Below are 20222 nucleotides of genomic sequence, written 5' to 3'. Positions count from 1 at the left end.
GCTTGATACCAAGTGATGGGCAGCTCAGCAAAGACTGTAGTATTGATTCTCCTTTATTCCCAGCTTCACTCCATCTTTTCTCACTCCTGCCTCAGGCTCTGGGAAACCTGGGTTGTCTAGGATAGTTGTAGCTGTCCGAATTAAAGAGAAGGGAGTGGGTTGTAGGACTCCTTAAAAGATAGTACTATATATTTGGATTTGGTGACTGATAAAAAGTGGAGGCTAATGAAAATGAAATTTTAGCAACCTCAAATCTAAAGGACACAGTAAAAGCAGTCTTAAAAGGGAAATTCATAACTATAGAAGTAGAAAAGCATTTAACAAATCCAATACCCATTCATGATAAATACTCCCAGCAAAGTGGGAATAGAGAAAACATACTTCAACATAATAAAAACCATATATGCCAGACCCACAGCTAACATTATACATATTCAATGGGGAAAAATGAAAAGTGTTTTCCTAATGACCAGGAACAAGACAGGGATGTTTGCTTTCACCACTCTATTCAACATAGTATCAGAATCCTAACCAAAGCAATCATATAAGAAGAAGAAATAAAAGGCATCCAAATTGGAAAAGAAGTAAAATTGTCATTACTTGCAGATGACATGATACTCTATATAGAGAACCCTCAAGTTTCCACAAAAAAACCTTAGAACTTATAAATAAATTCAGTTAAGTAGCAAGATACAAAATAAATATTCAGAAATTGGATGTATTTTTATATACCATTAATAAACTATCAGAAAAGAAAACTAAAAAAACATTCCCATATACAATGGCATCAAAAAAGAAAATACCTAGAAATGAATTTAATCAAGGATGTAAAAGACCTGTACTTGGAAAATAATAAGATATTGAAGAAAGAAATTAAAGAAGATACAAATAAGTGAAAGCATATATCATGCTTATGAATAGAAAGAAGTAACATCATTAAAATGTCCATACTACCCAAAGCAATCCATAGATTCAATAACTTCTTATCAAAATACCAATGGTGTTTTTCACAGAATTAGAACAAATAATCCAAAAATTGATGTGGATCTACAAAAGACCTTAATTAGCCACAGCAGTCTTGAGAAAGAAGAACAAAGTTGAAGGTATCATGCTACCCGATATCAAATTATATTACAAGGTCATAGTAATCAAAACAACATGGTACTGGCATAAAAGCAGAAAGAAGACACATAGATCAATCAAACAGAATTGAGAGTCCAGAAATAAACACAAGCCAAAATAATCAATTAATATATAACAAAGTAGACAAGAATATACAATACAGTAAAGACATACCTTTTTACACTATATACATGAATAAACTCAAAATGAACTAAAGACTTAAATCTAAGACTCAAAACCATGAAACCCCTAGAAGAAAACATAGACAATAAAATCTCAGACATTTTCTTTACCAATATCTTTTTTTTTTATTAAGCAATGCGGTAAAGAGAAACACTTGTGCACTGTTTGTGAGAATGCAGATTAGTTAGTGCAGCCAATGTGAAAAACAGTATGAAGTTTCTTCAGAAAATTAAAAATGGAACTGTCTTATGATCCAGTGATATCCAAAGAAACACAAAACACTAATTTAAATATATATATGAAGTCCTATTTTCATTGCACCCTTATTTACAATAGCCAACATTTGAAAGTAGCCCAAGTGCCCATCAATGAGGAGTGGATAAAAAGTGTTGTACATCTTTATAATGAAATATCAGTAGGCATAAAAAGGAATGAAATCTTACTATTTGTAAAAGCATGGATGGACCTACTGGGTATTATTCTAAATAAAATAATTCAGACAGAGGAGGACAGATACCATATGATTTTGCTTATATGTAGAATCTAAAGAACAAAATAAATGAACAAACAAAATATGAACAATCTGATAGATATAGAGAACAGACTGATGTTTGCCAGATGGAGTGTTGGGTAAAAAAGGTAAAGGGATTAAGAGGTACAAATTGGTAGTTTCAAAATAGTCATGAGGATGTAAAGTACAACATAGGGAATATAGTCAATAATATTGTAATAACTATGTATGAAGCCAGGTGGGTATTTGAAGTTATCAGATGAATTACTACATAAAGTACATGAGCCTGACCTGTGGTGGTGCAGTGGATAAAGTGTCGATCTGGAAATGCTGAGGTCGCCGGTTCGAAACCCTGGGCTTGCCTGGTCAAGGCACATATGGGAGTTGATGCTTCCAGCTCCTCCCCCCCTTCTGTGTCTCTGTCTTTCCTCTCTCTCTCTCTCTCTCTCTGTCTGTCTCTTCCTCTCCTCTCTAAAATGAATAAAAAAAGTTTTTTAAAAAAGTACATGATTGTCTGTCCACTATGCTATACACAGGAAACTAATACAAAATAATATAGAATGTAAACTGTAACTGAAAAATATAAATTTAAAAATAGATGAAAAAAGAAAGTGAAGGCTGGGAGGAAGAAGTTTAGAATTATTCTCAGGTTTCTAGGATGGATGTCTTATTAGAAGATACTTTCACGAATTGAGATGGAATATATTACAAGGAGGAAGAAGTAGAAGACAGGAGAAGGTTTAGTGGCAGAGATAATTAGTTCAATCCTGGGCATATTAAATTTGAGATATTCCTGGGTATCATGTAGAGATGCCAAGCAGGAGATAATTATATAAGCCTGCAGCTCAGGAAAGAGGGCTTAAAGCACTTTTCAAATGATTTTGTAATTTTCTGCTTGTGACATTGCTCTTCCCAGTAGACTGCGTTTCTTGAGGGAGAAGTGGTCTCACTAATATTGTGTTCCTAGCACCTAGAACAAACTGCTACACAGTCAGTGCTCAATACATTTTCTTCAGTGATAGATTAAATAAATGAATTTTAGTCAGTCAAAAAAAAAGAAAGACTTTTTGTCGTTTCAAGCTGAAATCCTGATATATATTTCAATGGGAACATGATTACAAATCTCAGTTGGTTGCACAATATCATTGGTGTAGCCACATTATGTTTTCATGAGCTTCTGCAAGCTAGCCTCAGAACTGAACCACCCTTCAAAATCATTTCCACAGGGTGGAAAAAATGTCTTTCAAATTTCAAAACAGTATACACCATAGCTTTAGAACAAAAGGTCCTTCATTAGTTGGGAACATCATTGTTTTATTTTTCCTTTCAAAAATTTACCATAACATTTTGCACACGTGTCCTGACAGCCATCATGTCTACTGTACAACTGGGTAAAGGTCACTATCTCAATGCTCTAGTGTCACCCTTGCCTCCACTTTTGGAATCAGGTCACAATACCCCAAGGAGTCTTGGGGAAGGGAACAGAGGCACATCCCAGTGACTTGAAAATGAATCCAGAGACTAAAAATAGGACCAGATCAAGACACATGTGAATTTGCAAAGGGCCTAAAGAGCTCCCTTTTTCTTCACACTTGGTTATCAGTAATAACCAACTCTGATTCCTTCACACAGTCCTTCCAACTTTTCTGTAATCACTATACTTGTGTTAACTTTCTGAGTAAAAAATCATTTAGTTACTAACTTACTAAATCTCATTGTGTAAAGCAATATGTCCTATAGGTTACTTCTGAATTGTTTTTAGTAATGACTGTTCTATCAGTCAGGGTTCTCCAGAGAAACAGAACCAATAGGAAATAGGGAGAGACATATATAAGAGGAAACATTATAAGAATTGGCTCATGCAGTTACGGAGGCCAAGAAATCCCACAATCTTCTAACTGTAAGCTGGAGAACCAGAAAAGCCAGCAGTGTAAATAAATCAGTCTGAATCTGAAGGCCTCAGAACCAGGGGAGCTGATGGTGTAAGTTCCAATCCAAAGTCAAAAGCTTGGGAACCATGGGACTGTGGTCTAAGTCCAAAAGTCTGAAGACCCAAAAACCAAGAGTGCCAGAGTTCAAGGGCAGGAGAAGATGGATGTCCCAGCTCAAAAGGAAAGACAATTAGCCTTTCTGTCCCCTTTGTGCTCCATTCAGGCCCCCAGTGAATTGGATGACTCACCTGCATTGGTGAAGGTAGGGCTCTTCATTCAGTCCACTGAGTCAAAAGCTGACCTCTTTCAGGAACACCCACATACACACAAATAATTTTTTACCATCTGGGCATCTCATAAACAAGTCACACTGACACATAAAGTTAAGCACCACAGTTGTATTTTAGAAAGGAAGTGGCAGAGTCAAAATAAACAAGCCCACACAACAGGGCTATTTTAATACAGTAACCATACCTAGATATTACAGACCACTAGTGTCGCCAAAAACAATCTTTGAGGAATATCAGGGATTTTCTTTTATTTTAAAAATTATTATTGAAGTTATTAGGGTGACACTGGTTAATAAAAATTAGATAGGTTTCAGGTGTACAATTCGATAATACATCATCTGTGTACTGTACTCTGTTCACCACCCTAAGTCAAGTCTCCTTCCATATCAGTGATTTTCTTTGCACTTAATAGGTGCATTGACTTGATAGACTTGAGCACACCAAATTGAGAGCTGCAGAACATTAAACTTGGAGACAGAAAACTTAGGTTTTAGTCCCACACTCACTTCTTGGGTGATTTTATTAATCCATTCAACAAATATTTATTGAATGCCTTACTATGTTCTGGATATTGTATATTTTTACTTATTGGGCATCAGAGTAAAAATAAATTAATGGTGTCTACATTTATAGACCTGTAGTCTAATAGAAGGAACAAAAACAATTTTTCTTTTAAGTCTCTGTGTTAATAATGCAACTGCTATTAAGTACTACAAGGAAAATTTACATAAAGATTATACCAGGGTGGCACGATGGTCAGTATAGCCTTGATTATGACTGAAATCTAAAGAATGATTAAGTGTCAACTGGATGAGTGGGGCAGAGGGAGCCATATGAACAAAGTCTCAGTGCTCTGGATGGGATAACAGGCATAGTCTAGGAATGGAAGAAGGTCAGAATGGCTACAGCTTGGAGAACAAGTACAAACCAACGACCAGCAATGGGAAGTCAACACATGGGACTGGAGGTGAAAGGAGGAGATGAAAAGGAGATGTGAGATAATGAGATAATTATAATTGTATTTCAACAAACTGACTTTAGATTCAGTGTTAAGAACTAATTGTAGGAACACAGTTCACATGAGATGACCAGTTAGGAGGCTACTGCTTGGAGTCCTGGCTGGGAGTGCTATAGATATAAAAGAGGGGACAGAGGCAAAAGGAGGTCGAAGCAATAGGAGTAAGTAATAGGTTGAGTATGAAGGAGCTGGAAGAGAGGAAGTGTTAAGGATGGCTCCTACATTTCTAACAGACAGGGGAACACTGGAAGCGCACCAGATTGAAGCAAGAGAAACTCTGCAGATCTTAATTGCTGTTTCTGCAAAATATGAGGTGGTCTTTTCTCTCAAGTCTCATCCAGTTCTAAACTTTTATGTTTGTATTATATAAGTCAGCCATTTTTCTGAAATTAAAGAATGGACTAATTAGAGTAGAAATATCTGTAAATGCATTAGTTATTTATTGTTACATAAAAAATTAACATAAACCTTAGTGACGTAAAACAAGGAACACTTATTATCTCACAATTTCTGTGGGTCAGGGATTCAGAAACAGCTGAGGTGGGTGGTTCTGGCTCAGGACACAGTCATCTGAAGGTTTGGTTGACAGGGGAAAATTCATCTGCTTCCACAATGGCTCATTCACACGGTTGTTGGCAGAAGTCCTCAGGTCCTCACTGGCTCCTGGAAGGCGTCCATTTCTCACCATATGGGCCTTTCTGTAGGCTGCTTGAGTGTCCTCATGACATGGCACCTGGCTTGCTCCAAGGCAAGTCATCCCAGAGAGTGCCAAAGAGGAAGCTGCAGTGACTTTTACCATCTAGTTCCAGAAGTCACATAACATCAATTCTACTTTGTTGATTAGAAGCAAGTCCTATGTCTAGTCCACTCTCATGAGTGGGGAACTGGGCTCTATCACTTGAAGAACAGAGTTTCAGCTAATTCATGGATATGTTTTAAAATCACCACAGTTAAATTTAAATCTCATACACTTGACATTTTGCAAAGTGCTGGCCACCCTTCTTTTATATTGTAAATAACACTGTTTTATAGATTCAACTAAATGAAAATAAAACTTGTTTGATCAGTGCTAAAGTTCAGGATGAGTTTGATTATTTTATATATTTACATATCTGTATTTTTGAATGTCATTGAGTCACAAACTAATGAATATTTGGGTCAAAATTATAAAATATCATGGTAAGCAATTCTGGATATAAACGTTTAACGCATATGTTACACAAGCGTATTTTACATGTAATCAGAGTTGACGAATTTTAGAGCTTGAAGCAAACTTACAGATGGTCTGTCTAATCCAGCTCCCTTATTTAATATGAGAAAACTGAGAGTTCGTTAAAAAAAATTTTTTTTTCCTAGAGCTTTCACACTGTGGCTGAAAGCTACTCTTGATGGGATGGCCATTTCACCATAATGTTGGAGAGGGAATTCAATGCTCTTTGAAATTCTCTTTTAATCCTGAAAACCTACATGTCTGAAAACAATCTCCAGGAAAGGCACAATAGGTGTAACATTCTCCTTTTTTTTTTTGCCAGAAGCTCTTAATTGTGGTAAGACTGAACTCTTGTGTGGTAAAAAATAGACTCCAAGTTAGAGGGGTACAGCAGAGCCCAAGTTAGAATGATATATAAATGTTTGTACTTTGCACTTAAACATGGGAAACAAGTTAATTTGTTGATCAGTTTTTTTTTATTTATTGTGTTTACATAGATTCTAGATTCTCCTTTTAACGCAAGTAAGTTACAGACTAGTCCATTGGATCTTTCAAGGTCACCTAGCAGCTTGTTTGTAGAATTTAAGACGAAAGCAAAAGGGATAGAACCTCTCATTTAGACTCTTTTTATTCTGTTTGTGACCTACCTCTGAAATTTTATTGCCGTTATCACAAACTAAATTGGCTTTATTATGTAAGCGGAGAGGATTGTGTTAAAACTTGTACCTTGTCTGTGTTGAAGACTGAAATGCTCATATCTGTGAACACATTATGAATTATGTACTTATGTAATTTGATCTTAGATAGGGAGAGAATAAAGGTAGAAAAGGTCTGTGGTTTCTTGACTCTTAGTTTAAGTACATTAGCCATCAAACTTCTATTGACTGTACTGAAATTTTATAGCTTATATCAGCAATTAAATTTGCATGGCTTACTAGGCATACAAAGTAGATGATAAGATACTTTTATTTACCTTGTCTATTTTTTCCTGAGGGTTATGATATTAGCAAACAAATTGTGCTTATGTACTTAAATACGCACGCTAGTGTGAATAGTATGAAATACAATTTATAATAAAAATTAATTTTTGCATTTCTTTCTATGCAAAGGTTTTAAAAATATTCAACAGTTGTGATTTTTCATGGTTATGGAATTTATAAAATGGTAAATAAAAATTTTTGATGGAAAATTTAAGTTTATTACTATGCTTCAGATTAACTTAATGTCTAAAACTGTAGTAAAATCACTGGCTTGAACAAAACTATATTTTTCAAAAAATAGTTGGAAATGAAAGGCTTATTTTATCATGTTTTCTCTGTATGTTCATTTATTTGACAAGTACTTATTAGATGTCTCATTTGCCATTGTTCTAACAGTGCATTTATTTCCGGCTACTGAATATACATTTGTTTCCTGATTGTCTATAGACATAAAAGTCTGCATCTTCCTAACCTGCCTAATTATCTTGATCTCTCAGTTCTACTTCTTTAATACTCCCCATTTAGCATAATGGTACTCACTGGAAACCCTGAAATCATTTTAACATCACCCTTTCTCTCACTCCTCATATCTTTTAAAAGATTCTATTTCCTCTTCTTCATCCTCACAGCTTCCCAAATTCTGTTCCTCATCCTCTTTCCTAGGCCTTTATAGCAAAAATCTACATAAGATGTCCCTCCTTATCCACTCACTGTCACACACTTTTCCCCAAGCAATCCACATGACAGCCAGTTACTTACTAACATAAATCAAATCACATTATTCTTCTTTTGAACAACTCTTATGGATTTTCCTCAAGGGTGAGGGGTGAACTCTGAACTTCCCCAAATGATCTTAATTTACCTTTCTGAAACTTCTGGTTTAAATGTCTTTGTTTCTAAACATCAACCCCATCTTGCTACACAGTATCCAAAGCTAATTGCCTTCCCCCAGTTTGGTCCTTTGACTCTCCCTCCCTTCCTCTGTGGCTTTCTCTTCCCTAGGCAGAGTTAATTGCCTTCTTGTCTGTCTCCCTTGACACTATGTGCCTATCTTTATTGTAGCTCATATTGCACAGTGGTTTGTTTGCTTTTCTCATTACTGAATCTAGAGGGCCAGAGTTTTACTCTAACTAGCGCAGGGTTTGGAACTCAAATGTTTGTTCTAGATTGGAAAACTTCCATTTATAAACAATACTTGCAAAAATGAATTTTCTTCATTTCAAGAAGTACTTTTATAGGTGTTAGTGAGACAAAGGTTTTGTAACTATTACAGAATTCAGAATTAGCCAATAGATTATGGTGGAGTAGAGTAGGACTGCAGCATAAAATACTTAGTAATAGGTACTAATAGATTGGTTTTTGGCCTTCTTTTTATGTATATTATGTGCTACATGTGAAAAATTTTCTTTATAACTACTGATAATATCAGATTTTTCCACCTAAAAATGTTTCAGCAAATATATGTGATACTGTCCCCTTGAAATCTGGAATGTTGGAATTAAACTGTGAAAGAAAATTTTTAATTAAGTCTCTCATATATTTGATGTAAGGGACAAGATAAAACAATGGTTTGTGTAGATTACATTTACAACCAACAGTAAACCTGACCCCTGACTATAAAATCCTGTCAACTCAGTTCACCACAATTCTTCACAGAAGAGCCTCACACTTTGGAAATAGTGTCTTTGTTGCTGGTGATGTCAGCTCTCAGTCCTTGAGTTTGACAAAGAAAGAATTCAGAGCCAAGAACTCTAGCACAGAGGAAGTTTATTTAGCATGCAAAGCAAAAGTACACTTGAAGATTTGCGCTGGCTGCTTAGAGAGCTGCCTTGGACATTTTGAAAGAAAGTCACAGAGGCAGAAGAAGTGAGCCAGTTGGGCCGCCTGGACTCAGGAAACAAGTCACAGTGGCAAAAGAAGGGCCCTTGGAGACAGGTTCAGGGGGTTAGCCCAGGACAAGCTGCCACTACCTGCTGCTCCCCTGGCTGCATCTCTCGTGGGGACTCTTAAAGTTTAGGAGAAAGAAAGCAAAGATACATACCTGAAGAAAAAAGGCGTGGGCTTGCTCTAGAGAGAGAGCATGCACTGGGTCCTTTGTCTTAAGGGTTTTTTAAATCTGTTTTCTAAAGGCAGGAATTATCAGGGAGGTCTCAGGAGAGGGTCTCAGTAGAATATTCATCACCTTTTCAGGTGTATCCTTTTTTATTTTGAATTTATCAGGGTGACATTGGTTAATGGAATGACATACATTTCAAGTCTACTGTTCCATAATACATCCTCTATACACTGCACTGTCTGGGTGTGTCCTTTAATATACTGACACATCAAAATGAGCTTATAGGGTCAGGGTTGTGGTCTCCAATGACTGGTCAGTGCTAGGGTAGGGGGTCATTGGTCACTGCATCTGGTCTTGATGTTAGGCATGGCACTGTTTCCTCTATTTTGTTGCCTTTCTGGGCCTAGAGCTGAAATACAACTGAGCCCTAGATGTTATCTCTGGTTGACCAAAACTCTGTTTCTTTGGGCAACAGATATGAGCCTTCTTCGGTTCTAAGATCGATTCTGATCAGAGTGGCTGTGCAAGGGAGAAGGAGGCACATGAGTCAGGGTGCTGGATGAGGCTAGTTTGAATCAGCTTTTTATCTCAGTTTCCCCATTTCACTTGCCAAGAAATTTTCATAGCTTCTTACTACCCTGCCACAGCTTTGCTATTTTTATGTAACTGTCAACCCATACTGTAGTCAAGTTAAATAAATTGATTTATTTTACACAGCAAAAGTAGCAGAACATACTGAAGAACAGAATAAAGGTGGAAATGCCCATAGAAACACTACCCAGAGACAACCCTGGTTTCAATCTTTCTTATTTTCTAACACCTCATAGATTTTTCTCTTTTTTTAAAGAAAAACATAGATGTGATCATACTTCGTGGGTAGTTTAACTTGTTTTTTTCCACTTAGTACTACAAAAAACCCCCAACAAACAACCCAAAAAACACTTGCCATGGTGTCATATACATTGCATAAACATTTAAAATTGAACCTAAAATACTATGGAGTAGACTTACGTTTTTATTTTTGCATCTTAAAAATAATACCTTGTTGGAGAGTTTATGAATAAAGTTTTTTCTCTGTTTCAGATTTTTCATTCAGGGAGACTCCCAGATATGGGATGACAGGTTCCATGAACATTTATATAGGTTGAATCACAGTGCCAAACTCCTTTTTAAACAGGTTGTTTCAGTTTATCCTCGTACTTACAATGTCTGCAAGCATCCTTTTTATCTCATCAGCCTTGACTATTATCCTTTATTTAAACATTTACTAACATGCTAGCCAACTGAAATGCTACGATTTCTGGTCTGTTTGCTGCTGCATAATATGGAACAAAATCAAGGCTTAGAATTAAGTACAACTAGTTTGGTCATAGCCTTGCCCCTTTCCAGCTGTGTTACATTGAGCAAATTACTTATTAGTTTGAGGCTCTCTTTATTCATTGTCTCCCCCCCACCAAACACAGGGCTGTTTTAATTATTAAAAGAAATAGTTATATAAAAGCATTCCACACCAGTGCCTGGCATATGTCAAACAACAATGAATCATTAATTTTCCATTGCAAAAGTATGTTATGTACTTTTAAATAGTGTACCACCTAGGAATTTACATTTAACTTTGACTATTACGCATGCAACATGATGTGGATAATTTTTGCACCCCAGGGAGAGGGTCAAGGGGCAATCTTTTAGTAAAAACAGACAAGCACGCACCTGATTTCCATCCCTGAGGAACTGGCAATCCAAAGCCCTTTGAGTTGAACTCTTGGGACTTCTGATTGGCCAGAGAGGTCTCCAAGGGCAATGGTGGAAACTCACTGAAGAGTAAGCATAGTCAAAGTGATCTGGAGAAAGAGTTCCAGGAAAAGCTACTGACTAAGGAAAGGCAAATGTTAAGGAAGGAGGGGATGAATTATTGTTTTGTAAAAGTTAAGTATGTTTCTGGTGTTTTATTTGAATCTAAAGTTTGTTCAGAAACGGTAAACTATATGAAGTATCACAAACTGGGCCAAGTTTAGGCTAATCTAATTTTGTGCACTTGCTGATTGTTTACTTATTAGCAAGTGTTGCTCTTGGCAACCCAGCAGAAAACAGAGAGGAGAGGGAGCATGGCAGATGACACAACCCTGACCACAAACCTATCTTGTTAGCCACTAACTAGAGTGAGTAGGCTATGACCAAACGTATTTGTCTAAATTTAATATAATTTAGGTTTGGCTGCTCTTTAGCAGTCCCACTTCGAACTTTTTGATCTATTCCTTCCAACTGCCAAAGAACGTCGGTGGTGATAAAACAAATTATCAAATATTCTTGCCTGAATAAAAATCTGCATTCCCGTTTGGGGCCATGCCCATCGAGGTTTTGGTGGAGTTTAAATACTCCTGAAAAGCACGTTTTTCTAGTTGGGTAAAACCTGCCAAAATAATTTAAACGTTCTTTGTGGCAAAACTGAATCCCCCTGAAATAGGCCCATTTCTCTCTCCCAATCCGGGATTTTAAAGCTGAACAGCTAAGTAACACCCTCGATTTTGTTCTGGATTCCCTGCGGGAAGAATTCCTCCTCAGGGGCGATGGAGACGCCCTCGGCGAGTTTTTTGCCACCAGTGGGAGTTTCAAGTTTCTGCTCAGGGGAGGCGGCGGGCGCACTTCGGCCTTCGCGTTGGGCAGCTCCGCTTCCCCCAGCAGCCGGCTCCCTGAAGCCCGGTCCCTGGAAGGAGTGAGCCTTTCTCCGCGCTCGCCCCTTCTTCCCCCGGGCGCAGCCCGCAACCCCGCCCGGGACCGGGAACGCCGTGGACGCCCCGCGAAGCGGGCAGCTGGGCGCCCGGGGGGCAGGGCGGGCGCCGCGCCTCGCTGCGGCGGCGGCAGCGCTGCGTTCTGGCCGCGGAGGGCGGCCAGGCGGCCGGCAGGGGGAGGCGAGGGGCGCGGGCAGCCCCGCCTTTCCCCCCGAGGAGCCGCTGGGCGGCCATATTGCGGAGCTGTCTGCGGTGGCCGCGGCGCCTCTTTTCTCCGGCGGCCCAACGCTCCCACCTCTGGCGCTCCCCGACTGCCGCAGCCGCGACGCCCTGCCCCGCTCAGCGCCGCCGCCGCACTCCGGGCGGGAGGACCCGCTCGCTGTGGGGTAAGCCGCCGGCGCTCCCTTCCCCCACCCGCTCCCCGCTCCTCCGAGACGCGGAGGTGGCGAGAAGTTGCGGGGCCCGCGCAGCGAGGGCCTCGCTCGCTGCTGTTCGCGGGCCGCGGCTCCGCCGCCCTAATGGCCCGGCCGGCCGGCAGGCCGCACCCGGGCTGGCGGGAGCCGCGAGGCCCGGCCCGAGTTTTGACCGGGCTGCGGCCCGAACGTGCGGCCGCGCGATTCTCCTCCCGACGGACGGGGGTCCGCTTCGGCGTCGGCCCTGGAGCCCCGCTGTGCTCCGGGGACGGTCGGACTCCCGCTGCCTGGCGCGGCCCCGGCTCGGCCTGGCGCGTTTCTGCAGGGCAGCTTGGAAATACGGGTGTTAAGCGGAGGTGAAATACAATTTGCAGTGTAGGGAAGGAATTCGGTAGAACTTCTTACCCGGTCTCCAGTTTGAAAGTAAGGGTGTTGGATTACTAGAGAGCGTGCGTTCCGCCCTGGTGGCAAAGGGGATGCTGCACTACGGGGTTCGGGGCGCAGAGCGGCTCCTGGGCGCCGGCGGGCGGAGGGCAGTGCTGCGCGCAGCCTCGCCCTACCTGCTGCCGCCGCTGCGGCCGCTGCCCCCACTGACCGCCGCGTCCGAGCCTTAGAACTTTTTTGGTCCCGGAGGCAGCCCGATTTAGTATCTCAGACCCCAGTAGACAAGTTAAGTACATTACGGTCCCCCTCTTCCTTTAAATGGTTCTAAAGTTATTTTTCGGGCTGTGAAAGGAGGGGGCACTACAGTATTTCAGTTTAAAAAGAACACCTCACTCCACCGATGTCATGGTTCTTTAACCACTTCCAATGTTTGTTTGTTTTCTTAAGGAGTGGTTATTAATGAGGTTGGAAATGTGAAGGCACCTTCCTCAAAGATGTATTTTGAAATCGAGTTGAGATTTTCAAGAAGACATTTTAACGAAAACTGTGGCACCAAGGCTGGCATGATGTGTATGTGTAATCCTAAAATAGTATGGGTGTATTTGATAAACGAGTACTTGGACATAGACATTACAATCCAGTGTTTATGGAACATTTGTTAGAACAATAACACTAAATACTTTTATACTTCTAAACAGATTTCTGAATGAACAATTGCCTCATTCACTTTGCTGGATAAATAATGGCTTAATCCATTTGCCAAAACAGCATTATTAGATTTGAGAAGAGAGATTAGTACTCAGACTTGAAATATTTTTATTTTCAGAATTCCATTGCTTTCACCAGTGTACTTTAGCTTTCAGAGACAGTAAAAATAATTTACCTCAAATATGACAAAATTTAGAACATTCATTTTGAAGTTAATAGTATATTGTAAAAAGGATTGCACTAGCTTTGTTTAATGACTTTTATATAGGATGGAATTTAATAAACGGTAATACATTATTAGTAAATACATTATTAGTAAAGAATGAATAGATATACATTGTAATTCTTTACAGAATTGACATGAGACAAAATGTGGTTATGGCATATCAAAATGTTAAATTCTTGCCCTTGTGAATTATACCTTGTTTTGTTTACTTCTGTATCTCCATTTATGACAGAGCATGGAGGAGAAGTTTAGAAGTATTTGTAGAATACATGTAATTAATTTCTGTGCGGGGGGGGGGTGCGGGGGGGAGGCTGTTGCATCTGTCCTTTGTTTTAGACATTGTTATTACTTAATTGGAAATTCATTATTATTTTTCTTGTGGTGTTAAGAAATGACAGCTTTTACTATTCTTTCTCTCTCTTGCTAACTCTCGGGAGTCTCAGGGAGGGAGGGAGAGCAGGAGTTGTTTCTTGTTTTCTGCTTCACCAATCCTAAGAACAGAATTGGGTTTAAGATTCATTTTCATCTTTTGCAGGCTGTTGAAAGTCTATAAATTTCATCTTAATTGCAATTTTCAATCTTTATAGAGGTTGAAATGTTGGATGAATGTGAGAGCCTTGTTTTTCGTTCATTTTTAATTTATTGCATTTTAACTTACATCGTTTAAAAATGGCAAGTTTTAGTCTATTTTCCAAAGACTAAAAGCCTATAAAAATGTGTTCTATTAAGATTGTGAAGACTGAGCTATGCTGATGGAGCGTATTTGATAAGGTATAGCTAGCTAATAGAATTTTATGCTACTGCTTTGAATTTGGTAAGTCAAGGAACACACCCTTTCTTGGATGGCTTGGACCTACCTCCTGCAGACCAAGAGCTAGAGGGCACTTCTTACCTACCCTGTTACTACTCTTTGGGTAGTGGATCAGTGGAACTGGATTGAGTTGCTGTAGACTCCACCCTTACAAGGTTATTTTAAGCCTCATGGTGTTACTGAGAGCTAAATGCTGTTTGTTTGGGGAACTTCCCTGAACTTCTGCAGCCAGTATATGTTCACCTCTTAACCGTGGTAGAAGTAACTGGTCTGCCCCTGGAGAGAGGTCCTCACTTTCTAGCTTCTTTCAGAGAACTCCTGCCTTTTCTATTCATTTTAGTTCCTGGTGTATTTCTCAATATTAATTTTATTGAACATATATTTAAGCCATTTTTAAAGACTGAAAAAGTAATAATATTTTAGGAGAAAGTTTAAAGACCTCAAAAGGTATTAAGGGAGAAGTAAAAGTTCTCCTCAGTCCCCAGAGTCTCTTAACCTCTTTCCCAGACCTGTTTCTCATAGGTAATTGCTATTAGCAATTCCTTGTATATAGAAAATGCCAGTACTTATGGAAGGGTAAACATATAGTTTATCTTATTTTTTACTTTAAAGTCTATAAAAATAAGGTTATTTTGTAACACAGTAAAAGGGTGTTTATTACTTTGTTAAACATTAATTAATATTTCTCAGATTTTCATCGTTTGAATGAAATAACACAGTGGAATAATGATTTTCAACTGGTGTGCCGCAAGAATATTTAAAACATGCAACTCCTATTTAGTCAGGGCACTGACTTCTTTTCCCTTAGATTGTCAAATAAAAAAAAATGACAACAGCCAACATAGCAAAAGCCATTCGATGTGAATGAATCAAAATTATACTTACTTTTGTCAGATTGGCAAAAAGTATATTTTTCAGTGTGCTGCAGAATTTTTGTAGTTCCTTTGTGTGTGCCGTGAGATGAAAAAGGTTGAAGTCTCTGTCCTATAATAATTCTTAAGGATGCTTATGTATATGTGCAAAATTTCTTCACTAATGATTACGGGTGAAGTCACTTTTTGTTTTTTTCTCAGTATATGGTATGTTAATGCCAGTGGAAAATGGAGTCTTTTGAAAAAGGGTTTATGGTTTTGGGTAGTGAAATGTGCGTATAATTTGTATCTTAATACCAAGAACTATTTGGAAAAAGATTATTGTTCATGTGATTAAGTGCTTTATTTATTCTATTTTAACTCTAATTCAGCTTCCTGGAATAGAGGAATTCATTCAAAGTTAGGAAATATATAGCAGATATCTTGGTTTCATTGGCCAACAATTGGGGCACATTCTATACCTAACCAGTCACTGGTGTGGTAATGGAATTGCCTGTTCTTCTAACTGGTATTTCCATTGGATTATTTTCTTCATTCATATACCATGTATAGATTTTTTTCTTACCCCCATCCAAAATCAGATCCAAGATTTGTCACACCTAATCCTAACATGGGTACCATATTTATTTAAATTATGGAATGAAAAACATTGATTTCCTTCCAAAATACTTTAAGGCAGGGGTTGACAAACTGAGGCCCATGAGCCAGATCCAGCCTACTGCCTGTTTTTGTAAATAAAGTTTTATTTGAATACATCATAACTTATTTGTTTACATGTTATTTATGTCTACTTTCATGCCACAACAACAGAGGAATTGCAAAGAGACTGTAAGATCCACAAAAATTAAGTTTATTTCTCCAGTCCTTTACAGAAAAAGTTTGCCAATCGCTGCTTTAAGATATCTTTTTTACATTAAGATATTTATAATTATATGCCAGATACTCTGGACTTTTGATGTATAAGATACTGAGAAGGTCAGACTCTAATGGAAATATAGTTGTGCCATATTGTACATCATAAAGTGTGTTACGTTCTCGTGCCTGTATAAACTGGAGTTAATATTCATTGCATTAGATTTTAACCTATCTTTGTTTTTCTATTTTAAACATTTATTATATGAATTTTTTATGTTTCCATAAATATAAAATGAAGAAATTGGACTGGATTTAGCTTTCTTACCTTTTAGCATTTAAAATTATCATTACAAATGGTAATGTCTTATTTGTTTTTCTACCCACCTTGGGAATACAGATATGGGATTTCTTGTAAATTTATAAAATTCTTTTAGAAGAAAGTGTAAATTCAATGTAAAGCTTTTTAAAAATATCTGTACTGTTTTATACTGCTCACAAAAATTAGGGGATATTTTATCGTTCCATAGTCATTTTGAAATATCCCCTAATTTTTGTGAGCAGTGTATAAATTCTAGACATTGCATTTTCAAAACATGTATATTCTGCTAAAAAGTGTTGACTGTTTCTTTCCCTTGAAAATACACTTGGGAAAATAATCAGTTTGCTGCATAAGAACGTACTTAATATCTTATTTAGAACTGCATATCATCCTTACAGGAAATCCATTTATGGAGGTGATTATACCAATATTAATGTGTACTTCCAGTATCCTTAGAGGTAGTCTTTTGACATGCAAACCAGAGAAGAAAGCTCTAGCAATTGTTTGGGATGAACTTGTCTAGAATGATATCTGAATAAAAGGCAGAATAAGATAGCCCAAAGAGCCTAGAACTAGGATTTAGAAGGACCTCCAAGTTTGTTAACTAGACTTTGGGCAAGTCATTTATCTGAATTTGAATGTCCTTATTAGAATGAGGGATTATGATACTTATCTTGGGCAGGGGGAGGAAGGGAAATTATAAAAATTAGATAATATGGCTGAAGAGTGAGCATTCTCCAAGTATTCCCTCCATTCACTACTCTGTTTTTGCTTTTAGTCTATTTTTCTATTTGCAAAATGGAGCTAAAAGTTCGTGTTCTTTTTGTTTCACTTGAGGAGTCACATGGTGTTATATAGATAAAAGTGAATTATCGCTATTAAATACAGTATTAGCACTGAGCTAAACAATAAATAAATAGTTCTGTATAGATTAGAGGTTTTAAGCCTATGGATCTGTGAGCTTGGATAGGGAAAAAAAGTTACATTATTACATATATTTTTTTCATTGTAAGTGTGGGCAGCAGAAGCAGAGACTATTTCCAATAGAAATTACAGATTTTTCTTAATCCATTACTGTTGCAGATTGTGTTAAAGTGAAATTTATACTCATTATTACTTAGAAGTTTAAGTATTAGACCCACGAGTAGATATTGTTTAAAGATTAATAAAAAGCATATATATTATTATAAATAATGTGCTTTTTATATTTTGATAATTGTATTTCATTGTGATTGTTTTTGGTGTTATTTTATGTATTTATTTTATGATTTTAAAAATACTTTTCTGGCCCTGGCCGGTTGGCTCAGCGGTAGAGCGTCGGCCTGGTGTGCGGGGGACCCGGGTTCGATTCCCGGCCAGGGTACATAGGAGAAGCGCCCATTTGCTTCTCCACCCCCTCCCTCCTTCCTCTCTGTCTCTCTCTTCTCCTCCTGAAGCCAAGGCTCCATTGGAGCAAAGATGGCCTGGGCGCTGGGGATGGCTCCTTGGCCTCTGCCCCAGGCGCTAGAGTGGCTCTGGTCGCGGCAGAGCGACCCCCCCCCCCCAGGGGCAGAGCATCGCCCTGGTGGGCGTGCCGGGTGGATCCCGGTCGGGCGCATGAGGGAGTCTGTCTGACTGTCTCTCCCCGTTTCCAGCTTCAGAAAAATACAAAAAAAAAAAAAAAAAAAAAAAGATTATCAAAAATACTTTTCTAAGAAGGGGTTCATAAGTTTCACCAACAGGGGCCAGTGTGGGGGGTTAAGAACTATTATTATTGATACTGTTATTGTGTTGATTTGAATGCCAGAGTTACCTTATTAATTCAGTTTATACTTCTCTTTGTTACACTGCTTCCCAATCAGTAAACTGGCAGAGGAATTCTTTTGTAATTTTTTGGTTTGCAGAGAGACCAAAATCAGAGATTACTTTGTGTCTCAACACACAAAGAAATTTTCAGTTAGGCTTGGGAAAAAGACAGAAAAAAATTACAGTTAGGCTTAGGGAAAAGAATATCTTAAGAGTAAAATTAGGCAGCTTGATATAAATTATTGAAGCTTTAGTGTAGGCCCAGTATGGACTAGACTTAACACCTGTTTTCCCACCTGACAGGTGGGAAGAATCTGTTGTGCTGCTGATTTACCAGAGCTCAAGGTGTTATGCATGAGGCTGTTCTTCCATTGTGTGACTAGAGAGGAGGCTGTTTCAGAATCCCCCTTACATTTAAAGGACAAAGAAGAGAATGTTTTATATGAATGTTTTGTTTCTATGAATGTTTTGTTTCTAAAATGTGACACATTCAGTGTTTCTGGAAATAGGGAATATGTATGCTGGCAGCACTTCTTAATTGTTGGTTTTGCTGCCATGATATGATTTCACTGCTTATGGGGAGTCAGTATGGAAGAGGAAGGGTCAGACCACCTTGAGAAATTTAGAAAGAGTGAGGAGGAGGGCCTATTTTTTTCTCGGATATTAGGTATTATGAGGGCAGAAGGAAGAAGAGTTGATTTTTATTATTTATCTTTGATTTTACAGTGGTTTAGGTGATTACAGTGTATATTACCATTCTTTTAGAGAGGGAAGAAAGGAGGGCACTGACAGTATTCAAGATGAATCAGTTAGAGGTGGAACTGGACGTGTATCTAGGTATAATGACTTTTCCTGTGACATTTGTTCTGCTACTAGCAGATGGCAGTTTCAGAAGAAATACATTAATACAATCAGAAGGACTAGAAATTTTCAATTGAGGTTAAATAATATTGTATAAATATTTTTCAGTAATCACTTAATTGGTTAAAAACTTAGGTTTTAATTACATTTATACATAGTCTTATCCTAAAAAGTTTAAGGCAGAATTCTTATCTATATCATATTATATAATTGAATAATATATAAACAATTTAGTGAAACAAATTCTCATTTGATTTTTAAAATTAGAAACAACAGAAAATACTTTGATTAGAATTAAGTGCTCAGTTGTGTATATCCAAATATAATTTGTAAGGATGCCTGCATTTTTACCTAGTTATAATGCCTGGTACATAGTCTGTCTTTTCACTTTATTGACAGTTTGTCATAATACAGCTCCAAGAAACTAGTTCATCATGTCACATAGTTTCAGCATTAATTGCGTTTTTAATCACTAGCTGTTATAATGAGTGCTGCTGAGAATATTTTGGTACAGATTACTTTCTTTTGTAGTTATTTATTTCTTTGGGGTATTGTCCAGAAGCTGACTCCTGTTCAGATACACTTTGTAGCTTTTGTTCTGACAGCTTACTTTCTGAAATGTGGAGTCAATTTACATTGCTACCAGCAGTATTTTACCTACTTGCTTACCAACACAGACTGATCAGTTCTGGTATGCATAATTAATAATTATTTTGCTAATTGAATGAATATATAATCAATAATACTTTAAAGCAGTGGTCCCCAACCCCCAGGCTGCGGACCTATACCCATCTGTGGTCCATTTGGTATTGGTCTGCAGAGAAAGAATAAATAACTTACATTATTTCCGTTTTATTTACATTTAAGTCTGAATGATGTTTTATTTTTAAAAAATGACCAGATTCCCTCTGTTACATCTGTCTAAGACTCACTCTTGACGCTTGTCTCGGTCACTTGA

The 20222-nt window shown here is 38.1% G+C and overlaps 1 protein-coding gene across 4 annotated transcripts in view; it reads left to right on the top strand.

Moving 5' to 3' along the window:
• The first annotated feature begins 11955 nt into the window (after positions 1–11955).
• RDX (radixin) overlaps positions 11956–20222 on the top strand; it is a 92068-nt gene continuing 83801 nt past the window's right edge. For 2 of the 4 annotated variants that reach the window (XM_066371636.1, XM_066371632.1), the window contains exon 1: positions 19174–19240. In XM_066371636.1, the coding sequence (XP_066227733.1) occupies positions 19204–19240 (37 nt within the window). In that variant the 5' untranslated portion in view covers positions 19174–19203. Of the gene's footprint in view, positions 12417–13378; positions 13398–19173; positions 19241–20222 lie in introns of those variants that run through there. The other 2 variants (XM_066371634.1, XM_066371635.1) reach the window with 2 other exon arrangements.

Source organism: Saccopteryx leptura, chromosome 1 (assembly GCF_036850995.1).
Source record: "Saccopteryx leptura isolate mSacLep1 chromosome 1, mSacLep1_pri_phased_curated, whole genome shotgun sequence".
Classification (NCBI taxonomy): Eukaryota; Metazoa; Chordata; class Mammalia; order Chiroptera; family Emballonuridae; genus Saccopteryx; species Saccopteryx leptura.
This window is presented reverse-complemented; position numbering and strand designations above follow the sequence as displayed.